General features: G+C 45.4%; 1 protein-coding gene across 1 annotated transcript in view; it reads right to left on the reverse strand.

Annotated features, from left to right (window-relative positions):
- The window catches only part of LOC115654547 (insulin-degrading enzyme-like), a 220590-nt gene that overhangs the window by 18281 nt on the left and 187959 nt on the right, over window positions 1-14350 (reverse strand). Inside the window, 4 exon segments of the mRNA XM_030568931.1 lie at window positions 9515-9528; window positions 9531-9605; window positions 12595-12624; window positions 12627-12714. Of these exon segments, the coding sequence (XP_030424791.1) occupies window positions 9515-9528; window positions 9531-9605; window positions 12595-12624; window positions 12627-12714 (207 nt within the window).

Consider the following 14350-nt stretch of genomic DNA (forward strand, 5'->3'; position numbering starts at 1 on the left):
AAGCATACCTTTGGCTACATTCATCTTTACACATTTAGCTAAATATTTTGGACCTATTCTTAATGTGCCCTCACTTTCTTACCCTTGTAGTATTTAACTGTGCAAACTTGGAAACTGCATATGTACTCCCCAATTTATATATACAAATGACATTTTGTTAGCTGTTAATTTGGTTTCTTCAAGTCTTTCCATACCAGCACAGCTATTCACCCCATTTTGTTGCATTGGTGGAGTTGGGACTGTTGCGATCAAAGCAGTCCGCTTGTATACGGGGATAAAAATGACAGGATATTTTTTTCCTGTCTCCAGCTGCTGGTAAGGAGAATAGGAAAAATAATTTTGTCCAGCAGCCAGTGACAACTGTTAATTTGACAGCAAGTAAATTTCACTTGCATAGACTGAGTTCACAGTTGAAGGCCTGCACTTTAGGGCTGGAATTTTCAAAAGAGTCTAATGAAATCAGGCTCCAACTCCTAGTAAAAATAAATGAGACGCCTCTAACTCCCTTAGCTAAATCCCTTCCTAAAATAAGACGGTTACTCACCTTTGTAACTGTTGTTCTTCGAGATGTGTTGCTCATATCCATTCCAGTTCGGTGTGCGCGCGCCATGTGCACGTTCGTCGGAAGATTTTTACCCTAGCAACACTGGGTGGGTCGGCTGGGCGCCCCCTGGAGTGACGCCACTATGGCGCCAGATATATATCCCTGCCGACCCAGCCACCCTTCAGTTCCTTCTTGCCGGCTACTCCGACAGAGGGGAAGGAGGGTGGGTTTGGAATGGCAACACATCTCGAAGAACAAGTTACAAAGCTGAGTAACGGTCTTTTCTTCTTCGAGTGCTTGCTCATATCCATTCCAGTTAGGTGATTCCCAAGCCTTATGTAGGCGGTGGGGTCGGAGTGAAATGTGGCAGAATGTAAACTGCTGAGCCAGAGGCTGCAGTATCTCTTGACTGTTGAACCAGAGCATAATGCGAAGCAAGGGTATGGACCGAGGACCATGGAGCTGCGCGATAGATCTTGTGGTTAGGTACACAAGCCAGCAAGGCGGCAGATGAAGCCTGAGCCCTGGTAGAATGCACGGTGATGTGGCTTGGGGAAATGTGAGCCAAATCATAACAAGTGCGGGTGCACGTCATCACCCAAGATGAGATCCTCTGAGAGGAAACAGGTAGGCCTTTCCTTCGGTCTGCTACTGCGACCGAGAGTTGGGGCATTTTACAAAATGGTTTTGTCCGCTCAATATAAATGCGAGCGCTCTACAGACGTCCAGAGAGTGCAATTGTTGCCCCCATTGCGTTGAGTGTGGTTAACATGAAACGCCAAAACCACCTTAGGGAGGAAAGCCGGGTGTGGTCGTAACTGCACCTTGTCTTTGTGAACATAGTGTACGGCGGAACCACCGTAAGAGCCCTGAGCTCGGAGACTCGTCTGGCCAATGTAATGGCTACGGAGAAAGCTGTCTTCCAAGACAGGTATAGCAGCGAGCAGGTAGCTAACGGCTCGAATGGGGGAGACATAAGTCTGGTTAAAACCAGGTTGAGGTCCCAGATTTGGGCTGGGCAGTGTACTTGAGGGTGTAAGTGCTCCAAGCCCTTGAGGAACCTCGAAACCATAGAGTGTGAGAACACAGAACGATCATCTTAGCCTGGGTGGAAGGTAGAGATGGCTGCCAAGTGTACCCTCAGCGATGACACCACTAGGCCCTGCTGTTGTAGGCGAGACGGCAGTCCAAAATAGAGGGGATGGAGACCTCAGTAGGGGTAAGATCAAGCGTTTCGCACCTGTAGGAGAAACACTACCACTCGGCCAGGTACGCTGACCAGGTGGAAGGCTTCCTGCTACCCCAGTTTAGTCACGCAGCAGCCACACCGTGAGGTGAAGAGACTGCAGGTCCAGGTGGCGAAGCCTGCCGTGGTTCTGAGTTATGAGGTCTGGGTGGAGTGGCAGGGTAATTGGGTTGGCTATTGACAGGTCGAGCAACGTGGTGTATCAGTGCTGCCTGGACCACGTTGGAGTCATCATGATGATGCGCACCCTGCCCCTGCAAAGTTTGAGCAGGACCCAATGAGCCAGGGTGAATGGTGGGAAGACATAAGGGAGTTGGTCCTGCCACGGCATGAGGAAAGCGTCTGAGATCGATCCCGGGGAGAGACCTTGGAAGGAGCAGAACCTCGGACATTTCCTGTTCTTGCGGTAAGCGAACAGGTCTATGTGGGGAAAAATCCCCACTTCTGGCAACAGAATGCATCACATCAGGGCAGAGCGACCACTCGTGAGACAGGAAAGACCTGCTGAGCCGAAGCGCCAAGGAGTTCCCAACGCCTGGGAGAAAGGATGCTACCAGACTTATCGAGTGGGCTATGCAAAAGTCTCAGAGATGGATGGCCTCCTGACAAAAGGAGGAGGACCATGTCCCTCCCTGGTTGTTTATGTAGCACATGGCCGTTGTGTTGGCTGTAAACACTGAGACACCACGGCCTCGCAGCTGCTACTGGAATCCCTGGCACATCAGGCGGACTGCTCTCATCTTTGGACATTGATGTGGAACGCCAGCTCCTGAGAAGACCAAAGGCCTTAAACTCGAAGGTGACTGAGGTGAGCACCCAAGCCGAGAGATGAAGCGTCTGTCGTCAGGGACAGTGAGGGCTGGGGCGGATGGAACGGCATCCCTGCCCACACCAGGGAGGGAGTTAGCCACCATTCTAGGGAGCCTAGGGTGCTCGAGGGAATGGTGACTATCGTGACCATTGGGTCCCTGTCCGGGCGGTACGCCGATTTGAGCCAAACTTGGAAAGGACAGAGGCGGAGCTTGGCGTGTTTGGTTACAAACTTGCAGGCAGCCATGGGACCCAGGAGAGCAAGACAAGTGTAAGCCGAGGTCATTGGGAAAGTCTGCAGACCTCGGATGATTGTTGCCATCGCCTGAAACCGCGGCTGTGGTAAGCAGGCTCCGGCTAGGTCGGAGTCCAGGATAGCTCCTAGGAAGTCTAACCTCTGCGTGGGAACCAGAATGGATGTTTCTATGGTGATCATCAGGACTAGACGTGTGAATAGGTCCATGACGATGCCCACATGCTGAGTGACTTGTGTCTCGGAGTCTCCTTGGATAAGCCAATCGTCCAGATACGGAAAATGCATATCCGACGTCGGCAGAGGTGGGTGGCGACTACGGCCATACACTTAGTTAATACCCGTGGGGCTGTAGAAAGGACCGTAAACTGGAAGTACTGACGGTTGGCTAGAAGCGGAGGTATCTCCTGTGCGGAGGGAAGATGGCGATGTGAAAGTACGCGTCCTTCATATCAAGGGTGGCATGCCAGTCTCCAGGATCCAAGGATGGGATAATGGTTCCCAAGGATATCATGGGGAACTTCAACCTATCATAAACTGGTTGAGTCCTCGCAGGTCTAGGATAGGTCTGAGACCTCCGTATGAGTTGGGGATTAGGGAATAATGGGAATAAAACCCCTTGCCCCTTTCGTCCATCGGCGTCTGCACCTCTTGTAAGAGGAATTGCTCTTGAGAGGGGTCCCTGAAGAGGGACAGGGCTGGAACAAATTAAAGGTGGTACCCATACTCTGCCATGTATAGGAGCCAGTGATCTGAAGTTAACTGGGACCATGCCAAGAGGAAGTAGGAGTGGGATCCCGCCTGTAACTGGTACGCCGCTCTCGGGCGCACCTTTGAAAGTTCGTCTTTGGTCTCGGTGGTGATTGCGGGGGACCTCGATCTTGGCCCTCTAGGGGTCCTGACGGTCGTCTGCGACCGTCTCGGCCGCACCGTCTGCCAAAGTCCTGTCTGTGGCTAAGCACAGAATACAGCGGTGTGGCTGGGGACGGAAAGGTCTGCGTTAGGTCATCGGCGTATGCACGCTGAGAGAGCGCATTAGGACCTTGCTGTTCTTCAGGCTTTGCAGCCTGGGGTTGTCTTCGCCGCAAAGAGGCCTTTACAATCAAATGGTAAGTTGTGAATGGTATACTGCCGCTCTGGCCGGAGGTTTGAAACCTGAAGCCATGAGATGCTCCTCATGGTAACACCCGATGTCGGAGCCCTGGCTGCTGAGTCTGCTGCATCCAACAAGGCCTGGAGGGAAGCTCTGACCACCTTTTTTCCTTCCTCCAAGAGGGCAGTGAACACTTGGCGGGAGTCTTGAGGGAGAAGCTCCATAAACTTATCCACCGTCACCCAGGTGTTATAATGATATGGGCTAAGCAAGGCTTGTTGATTTGCCACGCAGAGCTATAAGGACCCTGCAGAGTACACCGTGCGGCTGAGTAGGGTCATCCGCGTAGCCTCCTTTGATTTTGGGGCTGGCGCCTGTTGGCCATGCCGTTCCCTTTCCTTAACGGACTGAATGACTAGTGAGCAGGGAGGAGGACGGACATACAAGTAGTCGTCCCCCCATAGAGTATCGGCATTCGCCTGGATGGTCCGAATAAACTGGTAGGGCCCCTCTAGTGGGGCAACCGCCGATAGAATGTCCACTACCGGGTCTCCTACCTCCAGGACCTCCTCCACCTGGAGGTCCATATAGAGTGCTACCCTCCTTAGGAGGCTGAAAAATCATGGTCAGAGTCTCTGACTCTACCGGACCTTGCCCAACTCGGCACCGGGGACCGGTACCGGGAGGCGTACCAGTACCTGGAACAAGATCTGGACCTGCAACCAGAGCGGTGTTGGGAGGTTGACCGAGATCTCGAGGCTCGATGTCGGGAGCGGCTATGGGAGTCACAGTGTCTGTAGCGGTACCAGGAGCTGGAACGGTGCCAACAGTAGCGGGTCGGCGAACGGGACACCGACCGGTGCGGCAAGTGCAACCGGTACCGAGGAGGACAACAGCACTGGGACTGCAAGTGGCGTCGGGAGCGGGAGTGCCGACGGGACCTGGAGCGTCTGCGGGACCGTGATCATGAACAGAGCTGCTCTGCTGTGCTGACAGAGGATAGTTGATTCAAGGGAGGCTTGCCAAGAGACTGTATTACCCACACCGGCGGTGCCTGGGGTTCAGGCAGCATCTACTCTGTCATGGCAATGAGATCCCTCGCCGCTGGGAATGTCCCTGGCGTGGAGGGAACAGTAAGCTCAACCAGAGCGCATACCGGGGAGCTGTCAGGCACCGGATTCGATGGCCCTCGTGGGACCGGGATCGACGGTGCCGACGTCGTCAGTGCCGGGTGATCCGACTTAGGCTCTCTGGCTGTGGTGCAGGTGGCACGGAAGCAGCAGGAGCAGGGAGTTCAACCACGGCATGTGCCGGGGAGCAGTCAGGCACTGGATTCGACGGCCCTTGTGGGACCAGGATCGATGGTGCCGACATCGTCGGTGCCTCAGCAGGTGTCGGTGCTGGGCGATCCGTCTTAGACGAGCTCTCTGGCTGCAGTACAGTTGGCACGGAAGCAGCAGGAGCAGGAAGCTCAACCACGGCATATGCCGGGGAGCAGTCAGGCACTGGATTCGACGGCCCTTGTGGGACCAGGATCGACGGTGCCGAAGTCATCGGTGCCTCTTCCGGTGTCGGACGATCCGACTTAGACGAGCTGTCTGGCTGCACTGCAGTTGGCACGGAAGCAGCAGGAGCAGGGAGCTCAACCACGGAGTGTGCCGGGGAGCTGTCAGGCACTGGCAGGAGGAGTCATGGGCTCTCTCGACCTCAGAGAGAGGGAGCGATGCCGAGTCGACTTCGGTGCCAGCGACGGCCAGTGCCGAGAGGCCTTGGCAGTGCCGGCGGGGTCTAGTGCTGGGGAGGTGCTTCTGCCCGCCGATTGACCAGCGCTCGGTGCCGAAGGTGGAGGGGTAAGTGAAATTCCCGCTCCATTTTGTTCTCGGTTTAAAAGCCTTGCAAATGGGGCACTTAGCTGTGAAGTGCGATTCCCCGAGGCACCTCAAACAGGAGTCGTGTGGACCTCCTGTCGGCATCGGCTTGTGGCAGGCCGAGCACGGGTTTAAAACCTGGTGAGCCAGGCATGGGCTCCAGCACCAGGTGCGGGGAAGGGACTACTCCCCGAACCCCGCTAACTATTACTAAACTAACTATGCTAGTAAAGAAAAAACGTATAACTATATATGTGTGTGTGTGTGTGTGTGTAAAAGGATTATAACTATATAACTATATATATGAGAACTACGAGTAGCTAGGGAAGTGGCCGTCACCAAGCCGCACTCCATTGTTCCAACGACCGACACGGGCGGTAAGAAGGAACTGAAGGGTGGCTGGGTCGGCAGGGGTATATATACGGCGCCATAGCGGCGCCACTCCAGGGGGAGCCCAGCAGACCCACCGAGTGTTGCTATGATACAAATTTTCTGATGAACGTGCACGTGGCGAGCACACACCTAACTGGAATGGATATGAGCAAGCACTCGAAGAAGAACCTAAATATTTCCTTTAGGGAGAGAGAACACAAGTTCAAGTAAACTAGAGCATCTTGAGTAAAAAAAAATTAGGACCACCATATTTTCTTTTCCCTGGGAAAAGTCAACTAAAATTTTCTTCTCCTAGTCTGGCAGGTTACGTTGGCATACAGAGATGCTGCAGGAAGCAGTTTTTAGACTCCAATTCAACAAATCATTTAAACATGTGAGTAATTCTGCCCCTATTTGTCAAAGTACTTAAGCACAAGCTTCAGTGCCACTGAAGGCAATGGAATTTAAAGCATGTAGTTTGCTGTATAGGAATGGGATGACTCACATGCTTAAAGACCTTGCTGAGTTCGTGCCTTTGTGCCCACAAACAGAGCACACACAACTAAGAAGTCCAAAAAAACCCCAAAAAAACAAACAAACAAACAAAAAAAAACAAGAGAGAGAGAGAGAAGACCTTGTATGTACAGGTATGTGACACAATAGCAGACCAGCTGTTACCATTTTTAATTGAAAACTATAAACTTCATTTGTTCTTTCAGAAACCTTATCATATTTTTTTTAATACACTGAGTATACAACATACAAAATCAATACATGGCAATTAACATGGCAGGAAATGCTGAAGTAACGTAGTTTGGATGCAACATTGGTCAAAGCTCTAAAGACAGAGTAAAATTTATAAAAGTGCCTAATCGACTTTTCGTGAGACCCTGGTCTACACTGGTGGGGGGTGTTGATGTAAGATATGCAACTTCAGCTACGGGAATAGCATAGCTGAATCAACATATCTTATTTTGACTTACCTCCCGTCCTCACGGCCGCGGCTCCCCCGTTGACTCCGCTTCCGCTTTCGCCCTGGTGGAGTTCCGGAGTTGACGGGAGTGCATTCGGGGATCAATTTATCATGTCTAGATGAGACGCGATAAATCGATCCCCGATAGTTAAATTGCTACCCGCCAATCCAGCGGGTATATGGACATACCCCTACTAGACTCCTAAGTGAGTATTGAAAAAGAACCTTAGAATCTTAAGTCACTTGGCACTTTTGAAAATTTTACCCAGATGCTCCAATATGTGAATATACCCACAGATGTAGACTACATTGCTGTGCTTCAGTTATTAAATTTGGATGTTAATATTTTAATTGAATACGAGTTCTTAAAATAGTTATTTTCAAAATGATAAATTTAGATTTTCCTTTAATTTCAAATATAGTTAGGCTTTTTATACATACACAATAGAGTGTTTATTCCCTAAGCAGTACTAAAGTTATAGACATTTCAGTAAATCTACAGTTTCAACTTAAACAGCATCAAATACATAGGATATTTGAAGTTCAGGTGGTTTTATGAAAAGTTGATCTTTTAAAAAAAAGCAAGGATTTCAGTAAATTACATTGAAAACTACACTAATTAAAAAAAAGTCTTTAAAACTTGACTGTGATGATATGGTGGGGTGGGGGATGGGGTATGTGCGAACAATATGTATGCCAACATTTTTTAAAATCTGAGATGTGTAACTTCAAACGGCTTGATTGATAAGTGCCATGGCTTATATGTTAGAAAATATAGAAACTTCTTATAAATCTGTTTCAAAATTCTATGCAGAAACCCAAACCTCTTACTCTGTTCGCCATGTAAACTCATAACACAAAAATGATTTCTTGCAGAAAACCTGCAAAGATCTCTAAATTTATGAAGGAAAAGAAAAGGGAAAAAAGGATGGAGGGAAAAAATAGGAAACTTTCAAGGCAAAGCCAAAATATGTATTCTACCTCTAGAAAACAACAAATTACCACAGATATTTATAACACGTTGGTGTCACTGTGAGCACCATTAGCCTACTATTAAGCAGAAAATCAACACAACACCATATTGTGGCAAAATACAAACGTTCAAAATAGAAATCTAAGCAGACCGGTAGATTGCAAGGAGCTCAAAGAAGCTTGCAGTTCATTTCTGATGACCATGGTCTCCAAATACATAGATGCACCATATGCAGTGATGTATATTTTTATCCCTCCAAAAGCCACCCACACGACCCTGCTTACAGAAAACATCTTTTCTCATGATTGGGTCACATAATACATATCAGCACAATACAAGGCTCAGTCCTGAGTAATTCTGTGGTGCTTTATAGAGGAATTTAGTCACATCTTGTCCACATGTAGAGGGGGGTTAGGAGGAAGATGGGATTATTCTTTAGTTTACATTCCATATAAAAATGTAAAAAAATAAAAAACAACTTTCCTGGAGTTCTTATTTAAAGCTCAACTTTTCTATATCCTATCCTTCTGGCTCTTTCCCTCACTGCTGCTGGCCACTTCCCTCTCCACTGACCTGCAGTGGTTTTAAGATCAGATAGTCTCGTGCTAGTGTACTTTCACTAAACTAGTATAGAAGCAGTCTGTATCACATTTATCCAAAGATCTGAGGTGCATTTACAAATACTGCATGTGACAATTCCTTTGTGAGAGAGTTAAAATGTTAACATGGCTACATCTATTCCCATGGGGCTGATATACCAGCATTCCCAATAGTATCATGACAGAAGTGCAATTCATTACAGTTTTAATGAAGGACACATTAAATTAGTCTTCAGAGTAGCAGCCGTGTTAGTCTGTATCCGCAAAAGAACAGGAGTATTTGTGGCATCTTAGAGACTGCCTCTTACTAACAGTGCCTTTTTACTTCACAAGGAAAAGGAACTAGAAGTCTGATTTATGGACCACCCACCTCAGCCTTGTACTTAATGCTTCACTTTGAAGGATTCTGATTTTTTAACCTTTGCTAGTCAGCTGAGTCATATGTTTGAAGCTAGTAATGGCAACCAGGAGCTGTAGCACACAGTTACTTTTGCAGTCTAATTACTTATTGTAATACATGCAATGCAGACTTTAAAATATTTAGATCATAAACTGTTTGCTATTACAGTAAATCTAAAATACCAATATTCAAAGGGACATTGAGCCTGACAGGCAGCAGAAAAAGCGTCATCATGATATACTGGCTGTAAACAGCGAAAAAATTAAGTGAAGACTATGAAATCATATTTGGCAAAAATTGTTTTAAAATTTGGGACAATTAAATAAACCTGCTTTTAAATCCTGTTTTTAATACAACTATTTCTATTAAAGAAAATATCAGACCTGTTTTGTTATATGCCATGGAGAAGAGCCTCGATGTGTAACCGTGACAACAGCTGAGATATAAAGGTCTTGAGGCGGGGAAGAGTGACATCTAGAATAGATAAACAGACAGTTAAATCAATCACATGATTTTTTACATTACAGGGAATTGACCTCATCTTCAGCAGATATGATCCATTTCCTGGAGAAAAGGGAAAATCATAGTAGTCAAAAGCAATGGATTTTTCCTTAAAAATTCATTGTTGGAAAGTTTCCAGGTTTAAATATCAGCACTCATTGCACAGTTTGCTTTGCTTAGAATTCACTTAGCATCGAACCACATTCCACTAAGAAAAAACAACAACCATCCTGCTCTCCAATCATGCTGAACACACTTTCACCTCTCCAGAGAAATATTTACTTCATTTAGGTGGGGCTGAGAGATAAGCTGTAGCTATTAACTACATAAAGAACATGTGGCTTACAATTTCTTCTGGAAGTTACAGTACATTACTATCTAGACTAAAACAATTTCTGAACTCAAATTTCAGTTTTTAGTAATTAGCAATCATATAAATTAAGAATGTTTTGGATTCTTTATAATATATATATGTATGTATGTATGTACACCACACACACACAATTTTCATATTTTAAACACTTTTACAATCAGCATTACTCTTGTCCGTAAAGCAAAATACAATTTACATATTAGAATCAATAGGCAGAATCAGCAGGACTAAGAGATAGTCCCCTGGTATGAGCACTGATTTTGGAGTCAGGAGACCTGGGGTCCATTCACTGGCTCTGTCACAGATTCCCTGTGTGACTAGGAAGTCTCTTATTCTCTCTGTGCCTCATTTTCTTATCTGTAAAATGAGATAATAGCACTTCCCTATCTCAAAGGGGTGTTTTCTAAGGATAAAGACTGTGAGGCTCTCAGTTACTATTGTAATATGGCATATAAGTACCTAAGATAGGTAGATATTTTTATCCTAAAATATCCTCAATACTTAATAATTTTTTCCTCTTCCTTCAACCCCAACAAATGCCCCTCCCACCACCATTTCCACTTCTTTCCTCACCCCAAATCAGTTATTAGTTGCTCTCACTTGTTAGTCATATCTATAGTTCCCTTTGTCTACTGGAAAAGGCAAGGGGTCTCTTATTGTTTGTTAATAGTTTCTTAATTCTGACCTTAGGAAACATTTGTCAGCGTACATAGGGCTGGGGTCGTCTAGTACTGTGATGAGGATGATGGTAGTAAAAATCAAACCAAAAAAAATCATTGTCCTCAAGCAGATCTCTAATTTTGCAAAACAGTTAGACTTTAACCTCTTTGAACAGCAATTCAGTGTTAAATTCCCATGTTAAGTACACTCGGTATTAACTTTAAATGGATTACATTAAGGGACAGAAGTTAGTCAATATAAAAAAGGAATCTGCAATTCCTAGGAAGAGGAAGGGAGTGTCCATTTATTGGGCTGACCCTGCTCTCGCTGAAATTAATGCTAGTTTTGCCACTGACTTCAGTAGGGCCCATTGAGAGTCACCTTACTTAACATTGTACAGACACAACAGAACAAAACAACATTTAGGGTCTAGTCCCAAAGCTACACTGTACAGTCAGGCCATGCACTAGTATAAAGCCTAGGGTTGCCAACCCTTCAGAATTGGCCTGGCGTCTCCAAGAATTAAAGAGTAATCTTTAATTAAAGATTATGTCATGTGATGAAAACCTGCAGGAGTAAGTCCAACCAAAAGTGGCAACCCTAAAACCCCCTAGAGCATGTACAGAGGACTGCTTGCATGGAGCAGCTTTCAGGATCAGAGCCTTAAATAGTGGGATGCAACAATATACAGTATAGTCAGTCTGACCATATTGGATTTTTCTTTCCCTCTAAAACGATATTTCATTGGCATCTTTTAGAGTCGAATACATCAACCAAGAATGATTAAATAACTATCCTGCAGCACTACCCAGAAGTCTCAATCAGAATCAGGGCCTCATGTGTGCACTGTACAACCACAGAGGTATTCCCAAGGGTTCCTGTTGGGAAGGATTTATACAATTTGTTTTTAAATTTGTTGTGCTGATATTTTTTCTGGTAAAAGCTTATTCCTTGCAATAATTGAACGGTATACAGTGCTCAATATATTTTAAGCCTGCCTCAGTAGCAAGTGTACAAGATGTGCACACTCACCTCATTATAAATACCTCACCAAGGGATAACAGGGTGAGGGAAATGGCAAGTTCACGTCTTTGCTCATGATGGCATTCAGCTGAAAGCAGTATTGGTAAGGCTGGTTTCATAGGGTGATAAGATATCTGAAAATTAGAACATGGGAAGCAGCTACAAAAAGATAGAAATATAGGGCCAAATCCTGCCACCTTCACTAATATGAGCAGTCCTAACAAAGTCAAAACTTGCATGAGAAAGGCAAGCTAGATTTGGCCATAATTTACATCTTTGGAAGATCTGTTGGGGGTGATCCAAGGAGATATTCACCATCTTCTTCTGGAGGCTGCTCCAACAGCAGCCCCTTCTCATGTCAGGCCAGAGTGGGGTACTACATGTAAAGTTCACTAGCCTTTGCTAAAATTATAGATACATCCTCAGATTATTTTGAAGTTGTTGGTAACTTTTATATTTTAAATTACCCTCCCAGTGAATATAGTGAGGGATCTGTTCTTCATTAAGGACTATTTGTAGAAGTTTGCAGGCTTTTTTCCAGATATTTTTGAGACAGCAGTCATCAAAAAAGTTAATACATAATTTAAAAAAAAATCTTAATTCCCAAACTAAAATCTAATAACTAAAAAGAATTAATAGTTTTTTCTCAAACTTTAAAAATACTATGAGGCAACTGCTGTACAAATATTGCAAAATATGGTTCAGAGTTCAAAATATGTAGCTCCATTTAATGTTGATTAAGTAATTACTTGTGAGGACAACAGACTATGTCCCCATTCAAAAACGGAAACTCTAGCTCTACTGAAACAATACAAAGCTTCAGGATTCTAAACACGACAAAAGTCAAAACAGGCCAAAATAGTGAATTCGGTAAAACAAACTGTTAAAAATTGGCAGGAAACTCACCATCCAGAGCTTCTTTTAACTCATCTTTGTCCAAGCAACTTCTGTCATCAACAGTCGGAGGTAATACATAGCATGCTGGTGAGGCTGTTCAGCTCGAAAGTTGTTAAGTGATCGCATGTACTAACAAGGTTGAAATAGGACATTCAATAATTACAAAACTTAACTTCTGAATATAACAGCAACATCACCCTGAATTACTTGGCTTTGTATACAACCCAAACCCCACATTCCAGATGCCAGCAACTGTTTCTACACTTGGCTTTCTTGAGTAGCATAATACGGTAATTGGATTGAACTATGCTCACAATGATGCAGCTTTGCTACATGATGAAGCTAGGAACTAAGCTAGTTTCAGTTTTGACAACACATTTATTCTCAGACTGCATTTTTCCATTAATTCATTATGACACATAACTCCGAACCAATATTTTAATCATTCTAGTCAAGGCCTATATATCTGTGGCAACTATTACCAAATTCATTACGAGCTGCAAACTATAACTAATTGTCCAGTGCCCTAGTCTCACACGGTCAGACAGGACGGGCAGCTACATACAAGAGGAACAACAAAAGAATCTATCCTTGTGAGTCCGGCTGTTGACAACTCTTCTTTTGCTCATTTGCATCCAGGCAAAATAAACACAGCCATCTCCTCAAACAGAAAGAATGAAAAGAGCAAGCTAACGGTCCTTGGCAACATGGGATCTACTGGGTCCCCATATAGCCACAGGTAAGCACACCCTCAATTTCACAAGAGGAAAGCCAGCTGTTTTTCAGAGGCCAGTGGGCACATGGGAAATGCAATCCCTGAGATCATAAGGTGAGAGGGCTTTGTCTGGACTGACAGGAAAAAAAGAGAACAGGTGTACTTATGGCACCTTAGAGACTAACAAATTTATTTCAGCATGAGCTTTCGTGAGCTACAGCTCACTTTGAGTGTCTCCTTTAAGTCCCCTCCCACTTGGGGAATTGGGAAAGGGTGGCCAGGGGTGGAAGGCATCACCTATGCATGCAGGCAGGTCAGTAGGACTTAGGTAAGCCACTGGCCCCCTGCACATGGGGAGAGAGTATATAAACCCTACTCCCCCCAGCTCAGCCCCCTCCTAACCCAAGATTAGTTTAGGATTGGATATTTTTCTCTGTTATGGCATTGTACTAATTGCCTCATTTGTGACTGGGATGAATTACACCCCACCATGGCCAATCTGGCAGATGAGAGGGAGTGCTGTGTGGGTTTTCTTCCTTCCCCATGGCAGCTCAGGGACTGGTGGAGTAAATCGGAAGGTAAGGTTCAAGATGTTCACACTTAGCAGGTGCCAGGTATCCAGTGCAGCTATTCATTCCATAAGGGTCCAGTTCTGTGTAAAACTGGAATTGGATTTATGGGAAGGCATCCTCTAAGAAAGGAGGAACAAGATTAGGCCCTCCAAGTGTCTGCTGCAGCACAGCCCCTTCACCTCCATACAAGGGGATAGTGGGGACTGGGAACCTGCTTTGGAGGGCTGATGCACCATATCCCTTGCATCCTGTCTTTCCTTCTGTGTTTCTGGGACAAAGAGGAAAAAGTTGTGGAGACTGCCTTCCCTCTCTCACCTGCTTCATAAGAAGAAAGGAGCTGAACCTTTCTTAACATGATGAGCTTGTGGAGAAGAAAATGTAACTTTTCCTTGTTAGAATTTTGATTTTTTGGTTTTTTCCTTTATATTGTTACCACATGGATATACATACAATAAAAATTGTACATAATCACAAAATA

This window comes from Gopherus evgoodei, chromosome 7 (assembly GCF_007399415.2).
Source record: "Gopherus evgoodei ecotype Sinaloan lineage chromosome 7, rGopEvg1_v1.p, whole genome shotgun sequence".
NCBI classification, from domain to species: domain Eukaryota; kingdom Metazoa; phylum Chordata; order Testudines; family Testudinidae; genus Gopherus; species Gopherus evgoodei.